The 12,441-nt window shown below is 45.3% G+C and overlaps 1 protein-coding gene across 2 annotated transcripts in view; it reads left to right on the forward strand.

The window, feature by feature from the left end:
- Positions 1-9,923: 9,923 nt before the first annotated feature.
- hspa12a (heat shock protein 12A) overlaps positions 9,924-12,441 on the forward strand; it is a 342,644-nt gene continuing 340,126 nt past the window's right edge. For both annotated transcript variants that reach the window (XM_034185227.1, XM_034185228.1), the window contains exon 1: positions 9,924-10,095. In XM_034185227.1, the coding sequence (XP_034041118.1) occupies positions 10,056-10,095 (40 nt within the window). In that variant the 5' untranslated portion in view covers positions 9,924-10,055. The remainder of the gene's footprint in view (positions 10,096-12,441) is intronic.

The raw sequence follows: 12,441 nt of genomic DNA on the forward strand, positions 1-12,441 counted from the left end.
TCTTACAAACCCTAGGAACTACAAGTAAGCCTGCAGTCTGAGAGCGAAGCGCTCTAATGGGGTAATATGGTACTATGAGGTCCCTAAGATAAGATGGGACCTGATTATTCAAAACCTTATAAGTAAGAAGAAGAATTTTAAATTCTATTCTAGCATTAACAGGAAGCCAATGAAGGGAGGCCAACACGGGTGAGATATGCTCTCTCCTGCTAGTCCCCGTCAGTACTCTAGCTGCAGCATTCTGAACCAACTGAAGGCTTTTTAGGGAACTTTTAGGACAACCTGATAATAATGAATTACAATAGTCCAGCCTAGAGGAAACAAATGCATGAATTAGTTTTTCAGCATCACTCTGAGACAAGACCTTTCTGATTTTAGAGATATTGCGTAAATGCAAAAAGGCAGTCCTACATATTTGTTTAATATGCGCTTTGAATGACATATCCTGATCAAAAATAACTCCAAGATTTCTCACAGTATTACTAGAGATCAGGGAAATGCCATCCAGAGTAACGATCTGGTTAGACACCATGCTTCTAAGATTTGTGGGGCCAAGTACAATAACTTCAGTTTTATCTGAGTTTAAAAGCAGGAAATTAGAGGTCATCCATGTCTTTATGTCTGTAAGACAATCCTGCAGTTTAGCTAATTGGTGCGTATCCTCTGGCTTCATGGATAGATAAAGCTGGGTATCATCTGCGTAACAATGAAAATTTAAGCAATACCGTCTAATAATACTGCCCAAGGGAAGCATGTATAAAGTGAATAAAATTGGTCCTAGCACAGAACCTTGTGGAACTCCATAATTAACTTTAGTCTGTGAAGAAGATTCCCCATTTACATGAACAAACTGTAATCTATTAGACAAATATGATTCAAACCACCGCAGCGCAATGCCTTTAATACCTATGACATGCTCTAATCTCTGTAATAAAATTTTATGGTCAACAGTATCAAAAGCAGCACTGAGGTCCAACAGAACAAGCACAGAGATAGGTCCACTGTCCAAAGCCATAAGAAGATCATTTGTAACCTTCACTAATGCTGTTTCTGTACTATGATGAATTCTAAAACCTGACTGAAACTCTTCAAATAGACCATTCCTCTGCAGATGATCAGTTAGCTGTTTTACAACTACCCTCTCAAGAATCTTTGAGAGAAAAGGAAGGTTGGAGATTGGCCTATAATTAGCTAAGATAGCTGGGTCAAGTGATGGCTTTTTAAGTAATGGTTTAATTACTGCCACCTTAAAGGCCTGTGGTACATAACCAACTAACAAAGATAGATTGATCATATTTAAGATTGAAGCATTAAATAATGGTAGGACTTCCTTGAGCAGCCTGGCAGGAATGGGGTCTAATAAGCATGTTGATGGTTTGGATGAAGTAACTAATGAAAATAACTCAGACAGAACAATCGGAGAGAAAGAGTCTAACCAAATACCGGCATCACTGAAAGCAGCCAAAGATAACGATACATCTTTGGGATGGTTATGAGTAATTTTTTCTCTAATAGTCAAAATTTTGTTAGCAAAGAAAGTCATGAAGTCATTACTAGTTAAAGTTAATGGAATACTCAGCTCAATAGAGCTCTGACTCTTTGTCAGCCTGGCTACAGTGCTGAAAAGAAACCTGGGGTTGTTCTTATTTTCTTCAATTAGTGATGAGTAGAAAGATGTCCTAGCTTCACGAAGGGCTTTCTTATAGAGCAACAAACTCTTTTTCCAGGCTAAGTGAAGATCTTCTAAATTAGTGAGATGCCATTTCCTCTCCAACTTACGGGTTATCTGCTTTAAGCTACGAGTTTGTGAGTTATACCACGGAGTCAGACACTTCTGATTTAAAGCTCTCTTTTTCAGAGGAGCTACAGCATCCAAAGTTGTCTTCAATGAGGATGTAAAACTATTGACAAGATACTCTAACTCCCTTACAGAGTTTAGGTAGCTACTCTGCTCTGTGTTGGTATATGACATTAGAGAACATAAAGAAGGAATCATATCCTTAAACCTAGTTACAGCGCTTTCTGAAAGACTTCTAGTGTAATGAAACTTATTCCCCACTGCAGGGTAGTCCATCAGGGTAAATGTAAATGTTATTAAAAAATGATCAGACAAAAGGGAGTTTTCAGGGAATACTGTTAAGTCTTCTATTTCCATACCATAAGTCAGAACAAGATCTAAAATATGATTAAAGTGGTGGGTGGACTCATTTACTTTTTGAGCAAAGCCGATAGAGTCTAATAATAGATTAAATGCAGTGTTGAGGCTGTCATTTTCAGCATCTGTGTGGATGTTAAAATCGCCCACTATAATTATCTTATCTGAGCTAAGCACTAAGTCAGACAAAAGGTCTGAAAATTCACAGAGAAACTCACAGTAACGACCAGGTGGACGATAGATAATAACAAATAAAACTGGTTTTTGGGACTTCCAATTTGGATGGACAAGACTAAGAGACAAGCTTTCAAATGAATTAAAGCTCTGTCTAGGTTTTTGATTAATTAATAAGCTGGAATGGAAGATTGCTGCTAATCCTCCGCCCCGGCCCGTGCTACGAGCATTCTGACAGTTAGTGTGACTCGGGGGTGTTGACTCATTTAAACTAACATATTCATCCTGCTGTAACCAAGTTTCTGTTAGGCAGAATAAATCAATACGTTGATCAATTATTATATCATTTACCAACAGGGACTTAGAAGAAAGAAGGAGTGGAGACACTTATTGGAGGGAGCATCGGTGCCATTTATGGTTTTCACGGACCATCGGAACCTGGAGTACATCCGGACCGCGAAGCGTCTGAACCCCAGGCAAGCCCGCTGGTCGCTGTTCTTCGGGCGTTTTGACTTCCGGATCACCTACCGCCCCGGGACAAAAAACCAACGATCTGACGCCCTGTCCCGGGTGCATGAAGAGGAGGTCAAGACCGAGCCGTCAGACCCCCCTGACACCATCATCCCCAAGTCCACTGTCACGGCCACCCTTACCTGGGACGTGGAGAAGACCGTCCGGGAGGCCCTGACACGGAGTCCGGACCCGGGGACAGGTCCGAAGGACAAGTTGTACATCCCACCAGAGGCCAGGGCTGCGGTCCTTGACTTCTGTCACGGTTCCAAGCTCTCCTGTCATCCAGGGGTGCGAAGGACCATGGCAGTGGTCCGGCAGCGCTTCTGGTGGGCGTCTATGTAAGCCGATGTCCGGGAGTATGTCCAGGCCTGCACCACCTGTGCCAGGGGCAAAGCCGACCACCACAAGGCCCAAGGCCTCCTCCAGCCTCTGCCCGTGCCTCGTCGCCCCTGGTCTCATATTGGCCTGGACTTTGTCACGGGCCTCCCGCCGTCCCAGGGCAACACCACCATCTTAACGATAGTGGACCGGTTCTCCAAGGCGGCCCACTTCGTGGCCCTCCCGAAGCTCCCGATGGCCCAGGAGACTGCAGACCTCCTGGTCCACCACGTCGTGCGTCTGTATGGGATTCCATCAGACATTGTCTCGGATCGCGGTCCTCAGTTCTCCTCCCAGGTCTGGAGGAGTTTCTGCAGGGAACTGGGGGCCACCGTCAGTCTCTCATCTGGGTACCACCCCCAGACAAACGGGCAGGCACAGCGGACGAACCAGGAACTGGAGCAGGCCCTCTGCTGCGTGACCTCCACGCACCCGACGGCCTGGAGTGACCATCTGGCCTGGATCGAGTACGCTCATAATAGCCAAGTCTCATCTGCCACCGGCCTCTCCCCGTTTGAGGTGTGTTTGGGGTACCAGCCCCCATTGTTTCCGCTAGTGGAGGGAGAGGTCGGGGTGCCCTCGGTCCAGGCCCATCTGAGGAAGTGCCGTCGGGTGTGGCGTACCGCCCGCTCTGCCCTGCTCAGAGCCCGGATGAGGGCTAAGGCCCATGCAGACCGCCGGCGTTCCCTGGCCCCTGCATACCAGCCCGGGCAGGAGGTCTGGCTATCCACTAAGGACATTCCCCTGCAGGTGGAATCCCACAAACTAAAGGACAGGTACATTGGACCATTTCCCATACTCAAAGTCCTCAGTCCGGCCGCAGTGAAGCTGAAGCTGCCAGCTTCACTGCGGATACACCCCGTGTTTCATGTGTCAAGACTCAAGCCCTGCCATACCTCACCACTGTGTGCCCCGGGACCAGCGCCGCCTCCTGCCCGGATCACTGACGGGGAGCCCGCGTGGACGGTACGCCGGCTCCTGGACGTCCATCGAAAGGGCCGGGGGTTCCAGTATCTGGTGGACTGGGAGGGTTATGGCCCCGAAGAGCGCTCCTGGGTGAAGAGGAGCTTCATCCTGGACCCGGCCCTCCTGGCCGACTTCTACACCCGTCATCCGGACAAGCCTGGTCAGGCGCCAGGAGGCGCCCGTTGGGGGGGGGGGGGGGTCCTGTTATGTGGGCCGCTGAAGAGGAGGTACTGCTGGCCCACCACCACCAGATGGCGCCCTGCTTGAAGTGCGGGCTTCAAGCACAAGAGGGCGTCGGAGCGACCAGGAGTGACAGCTGTCACTCATCATGTAACTAGGTTTAAGGATATGATTCCTTCTTTATGTTCTCTAATGCCATATACCAACACAGTGCAGAGTAGCTACCTAAACTCTGTAAGGGAGATAGAGTATCTCGTCAATAGTTTTACATCCTCATTGAAGACAACTTTGGATGCTGTAGCTCCTCTGAAAAAGAGAGCTTTAAATCAGAAGTGTCTGACTCCGTGGTATAACTCACAAACTCGTAGCTTAAAGCAGATAACCCGTAAGTTGGAGAGGAAATGGCGTCTCACTAATTTAAAAGATCTTCACTTAGCCTGGAAAAAGAGTCTGTTGCTCTATAAAAAAGCCCTCCGTAAAGCTAGGACATCTTTCTACTCATCACTAATTGAAGAAAATAAGAACAACCCCAGGTTTCTTTTCAGCACTGTAGCCAGGCTGACAAAGAGTCAGAGCTCTATTGAGCTGAGTATTCCATTAACTTTAACTAGTAATGACTTCATGACTTTCTTTGCTAACAAAATTTTAACTATTAGAGAAAAAATTACTCATAACCATCCCAAAGACGTATCGTTATCTTTGGCTGCTTTCAGTGATGCCGGTATTTGGTTAGACTCTTTCTCTCCGATTGTTCTGTCTGAGTTATTTTCATTAGTTACTTCATCCAAACCATCAACATGTTTATTAGACCCCATTCCTACCAGGCTGCTCAAGGAAGCCCTACCATTATTTAATGCTTCGATCTTAAATATGATCAATCTATCTTTGTTAGTTGGCTATGTACCACAGGCTTTTAAGGTGGCAGTAATTAAATCATTACTTAAAAAGCCATCACTTGACCCAGCTATCTTAGCTAATTATAGGCCAATCTCCAACCTTCCTTTTCTCTCAAAAATTCTTGAAAGGGTAGTTGTAAAACAGCTAACTGATCATCTGCAGAGGAATGGTCTATTTGAAGAGTTTCAGTCAGGTTTTAGAATTCATCATAGTACAGAAACAGCATTAGTGAAGGTTACAAATGATCTTCTTATGGCCTCGGACAGTGGACTCATCTCTGTGCTTGTTCTGTTAGACCTCAGTGCTGCTTTTGATACTGTTGACCATAAAATTTTATTACAGAGATTAGAGCATGCCATAGGTATTAAAGGCACTGCGCTGCGGTGGTTTGAATCATATTTGTCTAATAGATTACAATTTGTTCATGTAAATGGGGAATCTTCTTCACAGACTAAAGTTAATTATGGAGTTCCACAAGGTTCTGTGCTAGGACCAATTTTATTCACTTTATACATGCTTCCCTTAGGCAGTATTATTAGACGGTATTGCTTAAATTTTCATTGTTACGCAGATGATACCCAGCTTTATCTATCCATGAAGCCAGAGGACACACACCAATTAGCTAAACTGCAGGATTGTCTTACAGACATAAAGACATGGATGACCTCTAATTTCCTGCTTTTAAACTCAGATAAAACTGAAGTTATTGTACTTGGCCCCACAAATCTTAGAAACATGGTGTCTAACCAGATCCTTACTCTGGATGGCATTACCCTGACCTCTAGTAATACTGTGAGAAATCTTGGAGTCATTTTTGATCAGGATATGTCATTCAAAGCGCATATTAAACAAATATGTAGGACTGCTTTTTTGCATTTACGCAATATCTCTAAAATCAGAAAGGTCTTGTCTCAGAGTGATGCTGAAAAACTAATTCATGCATTTATTTCCTCTAGGCTGGACTATTGTAATTCATTATTATCAGGTTGTCCTAAAAGTTCCCTAAAAAGCCTTCAGTTAATTCAAAATGCTGCAGCTAGAGTACTGACGGGGACTAGAAGGAGAGAGCATATCTCACCCATATTGGCCTCTCTTCATTGGCTTCCTGTTAATTCTAGAATAGAATTTAAAATTCTTCTTCTTACTTATAAGGTTTTGAATAATCAGGTCCCATCTTATCTTAGGGACCTCGTAGTACCATATCACCCCAATAGAGCGCTTCGCTCTCAGACTGCAGGCTTACTTGTAGTTCCTAGGGTTTGTAAGAGTAGAATGGGAGGCAGAGCCTTCAGCTTTCAGGCTCCTCTCCTGTGGAACCAGCTCCCAATTCAGATCAGGGAGACAGACACCCTCTCTACTTTTAAGATTAGGCTTAAAACTTTCCTTTTTGCTAAAGCTTATAGTTAGGGCTGGATCAGGTGACCCTGAACCATCCCTTAGTTATGCTGCTATAGACGTAGACTGCTGGGGGGTTCCCATGATGCACTGTTTCTTTCTCTTTTTGCTGTGTATGCACCACTCTGCATTTAATCATTAGTGATCGATCTCTGCTCCCCTCCACAGCATGTCTTTTTCCTGGTTCTCTCCCTCAGCCCCAACCAGTCCCAGCAGAAGACTGCCCCTCCCTGAGCCTGGTTCTGCTGGAGGTTTATTCCTGTTAAAAGAGAGTTTTTCCTTCCCACTGTTGCCAAGTGCTTGCTCACAGGGGGTCGTTTTGACCGTTGGGGTTTTACATAATTATTGTATGGCCTTGCCTTACAATATAAAGCGCCTTGGGGCAACTGTTTGTTGTGATTTGGCGCTATATAAAAAAAATTGATTGATTGATTGATCATCCGTACCAGCTGTCACTCATCCACTACTCATCACCACCACAATAAAGGCCGGACTGCAACTCCACCTCCCCGCCAAGAAATCAGCTACCATTCAGGTAATATTCTCTGCTGTAATTAACGCTGACTAATAGTCTGAACTTCTTTGCAGCCGTTTTCCTGTGGGTGTTGCCTTATCTGTGGGATTGGCGTTTGGTGTGATCAGCGACGGCTTCGCTTCACACCCCAACCAGATAAGTGGTTAGACAGGAGCTGCACAAGTGTGTGATTGGAGGTGGAGGTTTTCCCTCCTAACCGTATACAGACTGTGGGATTACTGAGTGTGCGAACTCACACTCATCAGGACCGTCTCTGTTCTCTGCCAGCAGTACCGGGTCTGACTGCTGAAGACAGCGGCCACCTGGGGCGCAGGGCTTGGCGGCTCCGGTGTTCTTCAGCTCCGTTGGTGGTGGAAGCTGTGTGGGATCCGGCTCTTCTCTCGCCAGACGTCTTCTATCGTCGAGCCTGCCCACACGTCACCTTGTGTATAATTGACATTCCACCATATTGTTATTGTCTGTACGTTGTTGTGCGATTCACAACATGAAATTGTTACTTTTGGCTTATCCATTGTCCGTTCATTAACGCCCCCTGTTGTGGGTCCGTGTCACGACACATTCACAACAACTACAGAGGCATAAAGCTGATCAGCCACAGCATGAAGTTATGGGAAAGAGTAGTAGAAGCTAGGCTTAGAAAACAGGTGAGGATCTGTGAGCAGCAATATGGTTTTATGCTGAGAAAGAGCACTACATATGCAATGTTTGCTCTGAGAATACTGTTGGAAAAGTACAGAGAAGGACAGAAAGAGTTACATTGTGTGTTTGTGGACTTAGAAAAAGCTTATGATAGGGTGCCAAGAGAAGAGTTGTGGCATTGTATGAGGAAGTCTGGAGTGGCAGAGAAGTATGTTAGGGTAGTGCAGGACATGTACAAAAATAGTGTGACAGTGGTGAGATGCGCAGTCGGAATGACAGACTCATTCAAGGTGGAGGTGGAATTACACCAAGGATCAGCTCTGAGTCCTTTCTTGTTTGCAGTGGTGATGGACAGGTTGACAGATGAGATCAGACAGGAGTCCCCATGGGCTATGATGTTTGCAGATGACATTGTGATCTGTAGTGAGAGTAGAGAGCAAGTTGAGTCTAGTCTGGAGAAGTGGAGATATGCTTTGGAGAGAAGGGGAATGAAAGTCAGTAGAAGCAAGACTGAGTACATGTGTGTGAATGAGAGGGAGCCCAGTGGAATAGTGCAGTTACAAGAAGTAGAAGTGGTGAAAGTAGATGAGTTTAAATATTTGGGGTCAACTGTTCAAAGTAATGGAGAGTGTGGTAGAGAGGTGAAGAAGAGAGTGCAGGCAGGGTGGAGTGGGTGGAGAAAGGTGGCAGGAGTGATTTGTGACCGAAGAATATCATCAAGAGTGAAGGGGAAAGTTTACAAAACAGTAGTGAGACCAGCTATGTTGTATGGTTTAGAGACAGTGGCACTAACAAAAAGACAGGAGGCAGAGCTGGAGGTGGCAGAGCTGAAGATGTTGAGATTCTCTTTGGGAGTGACAAGAATGGACAAGATTAGGAATGAACATATCAGAGGGACAGCTCAGGTGGGACGGTTTGGAGACAAAGTCAGAGAGGCGAGATTGAGATGGTTTTTTGGACATGTGCAGAGGAGGGACCCAGGGTATATAGGGAGAAGGATGCTGAGGATGGAGCCACCAGGCAGGAGGAGAAGAGGGAGACCAAAGAGGAGTCTCATGGATGTGCTGAGAGAGGACATGCAGGTGGTTGGTGTGACAGAGGAAGATACAGAGAGATGGAAACGATTGATCTGCTGTGGCGACCCCTAACGGGAACAGCTGAAAGACAAAGAACAAGAAGAAGAAGGATTACCTAAAAAAAAAAAAAAAACTTCTTGGATTCATGGATTCTCACCAAATTTGCACCACATAGATATTAGGGCATGAAAGAGTCCACTGAATTTTGGAGGTGATCCGGATCAGGATTGGCGGATGTCAGAAAGATTACTCATATTATTTTTATTTTTTTAATGAAAAATTCTTTTATTTTGCCATTTTGGCCCTTTGCCATGGAACATCAAGTCATGATAACTCCTTCATGCGTTGCCTGATTGACTTGAAACTTCACATGTGTGATGACAGTTGGCCCCTGAACACACCTGGCCCCTCTGTTTGTGCTCTGAGCGCCCCCTAGTGGATGAACCATCAACATGTCATAACTCCTTCATGCATTTTGTGATTTGCTTGAAATTTGAAATGTGGGATGAGTGGTTGCCCCTGCACGCACATGCCCAGCCTGGGTAGGCGGTCGCGTGGAACGAGGGCCCGTATATGACTTCTTGCAGTCCTAATATTATTTTTATTTTTTTAATGAAAAATTATTTTATTTTGGTCATTACTCTTTAATACTCTGCTCGAGTATTAGAATTTATGCATATTCTATGGATTATTAGACAGTATTATATATCTATTACAGTGTTCTAATAAACTATACAACTTATTTTTCCAGAAAAAAAAGTGATCTTCAAGATGCAATTGAGAGAAATTAGTTTTGGTGAGCAGTCAAACGAAAATTGATCTTTTATTCTGCAGCAGCAGCTCTGCTCCGGACGGCCTGTGATGGGCGGGGCTCAGAGAGGAGCAGCAGGCTGCTCCCTCCTCCCCCTCCTCCTACTCCTCCCTGCTCCCTCCTCCTCCTCACAGCTCCCTTCTCCTGCAGCCCCGCCCCCCTTTGAAGCTCCTCACATTCTGCAAAAGGAGCCGGAGGACGGCGTGAAGTTGGTGCGGGACGTCGAGCACCGTGTTTGTGTGTGTGCGGGCTGTGCGTGTCGGGGTCCCGGTAAACATTGCTTGGTGCAGCTGTGTCGGAGAGGAGGCTCGGGAGGAGGTCCGACTGCGGGAGACGATGACCGACAAGGAGTCAGCGACGGACAAGATCATCTCAGGTAAACAAACAAACAAAAAACATCCGCTTTCGCTGTGTTTGTGTCTGATTGTGAATGCGCGCGCACAGGGGCGCGATCGCGCGCTCCCGACTGAATTTATGATTTTTTGCGGAAGCGCACACGCACGCGCTAATTTCGGGTGAGTTTTTCGTCGCACTGCAGCAGCTCCGTCCGGCCTCTAAGGACACCGGGACACCGGGTGTCCACGTCCACGCACCAACTTTATGTCCGTATTTTGTGCACGCGCGGCAGAGCGCGGACCAGCTCCTCCATAACGGTGCGGGCTTTGGTCACGTGGTCTCGACGGAGTTGAGTCAATGCAGCAAAAAGTCTGCAGCAGCACCTCGTCAGGTGTCGCTCCTCTCTCTCCTCACTGCAGACCTCCACGCCCCGAGTCCACGGGACTCAGCACAGACCCACGAGAGGACAGCGGCTCCTTGTCAGGAGACAGGGACAGGAGGACAGATAGAAGAGTGGAAGTGAGAGTTTGGGCTTTGAATGTTGGCAGGGTGACTGGTAAAGGGAGACATCTGTCTGTCTGTCTAATATATAAAGCTGACGTGTGTGTGTTTGTGTGTGTGCATGTGTGTTCTCTATGCACAGCCACAGTAATTAAGCTATATGCTGTGGTGACTGGGCACCAAGGGGGAGGTCACTGGGGACCTTAGGTTGAAAGCATATGTGCGCAAACACACACACACAGTCGGTCTTATATATTAGATCATGACCCGCTCACTGGAGCCCTTATTTTCGCAGTTCACATGGTACTCAGGTCATGTTGCAGCATCACACTTTACTTGAGGCCTTTAGCCCCACTCGGCTCGACTCTACTTGGGTTTTTTGCTTTTCCATTCGGGTTGGTACCTGATACCAGGTGCTTTTTTTTGCTACACGCTCAGGAGCGGTTCCAAGCGAGCCGAGCCGATACTAAAATATGACGTCAGCAGGCTGCCGGCTGCTGATTGGTCGAAGAATGTCATCACTGGACGAGTCATGAGCACGCCGTCCAAAACGAGAATCAAACCTGTCATTTCCCTTAACGCCTGAATTTATATAGCTGTATATAAAAAAAATGTTTTGTGTGTGTTTTTGCCTTTAAGTAGATGGTAAATAATGTTGAGATTATTAATTTCACTTTTGCACAAAAAAAAAAATAGTAATCTTGGTATTTTGGTAATAATTTATGTTATAATAATAATAATGGTATGTTGCAAATTTGCGACAACAGGCATACTGGTCAATTTGGTATGTTGCATATTTGAGTCAGATATTGTAGCATATATGCGACAATAGGCATTAAGGGTTAAATACTCGCAGTGGTGTTACAGAAATCGGGCTTTTCTTTCATTTCACAGCAACTTTTTTAATTCGCACAAAACCACACCGTGGTCCGAGGATGAGTTGCAGATGTTTCTGTGTTTGGTGGCGGAGGATTTTTCAACTACGTACAGTGTCCTGGCTAAAAGCCAAAATATATGAAAACACAATAGTTATTAATCAGTCCACACATTTCACAACAAACCTAAATGTTTCTGACTCGCATTATCAGTAACTACTGTATTCACATCCATATGTTTGTGCTTCATGCACACTAACTGTGTGTATTCCTTCCTATACCCAGGGATGAGAATTTTCCACTGATCCAGAGATTTCAAAGTTCTGACATCAGTGTAAATCTGTTGAGAAAAATCTTGGAGGGGTGGTGCAGCGCGGGTCATCTGTGCGAGTTAGATCTTTTCTCATATGCACGGGAACCATAATAGCGCTGCTGAAACTGCAAGCTAAAATTCACGTCATTGGTTAGTTTTTCTTCAACAGCGAACTTTCAGCCAATTAGAATCTCTGTAAATCTGAAGTCACTGAAAGTACCCAGACGTGGAGTTTTGGCAAGTTTTAGCAGTCGAGCTAAGACTTTAACGTGGCCAAAATTACTGAGAGGATGAAGACCGTGTTAAAGACACCGATACTGGTGTAAAAAATAGGTTCAAGTGGACATCTTTGGACTGGGAGGTGGACAAAGACAAGACTTGGTGAATTTGCCCGCAAGGTTGAGCTTCCCGGTAAATAGTACAGGAGCAGGGATCCCCCAAAATGGATTCATTCAACAGGCACTACATCTAAGGTCTGACTTGACAGAATGGTAGAATGGACCTTCAGGAACAACGCCAGGTAGTATGTACAAGCAAATTGTGGTATCAGTAATTTTCTACAGGCCATTTTATAAAAGAGGGGTCAGTGGCGCTTGTTTTTCCAACTGTGATTGTGAGTTTAGAAAACTAGTCATATCTCTATCAATAATGGACCAATTCTCATAATTTTGGTATCAATGTGTTCATTATTAAATTT

The sequence above is a fragment of the Thalassophryne amazonica genome, chromosome 13 (genome assembly GCF_902500255.1).
Source record: "Thalassophryne amazonica chromosome 13, fThaAma1.1, whole genome shotgun sequence".
Lineage (NCBI taxonomy): Eukaryota > Metazoa > Chordata > Actinopteri > Batrachoidiformes > Batrachoididae > Thalassophryne > Thalassophryne amazonica.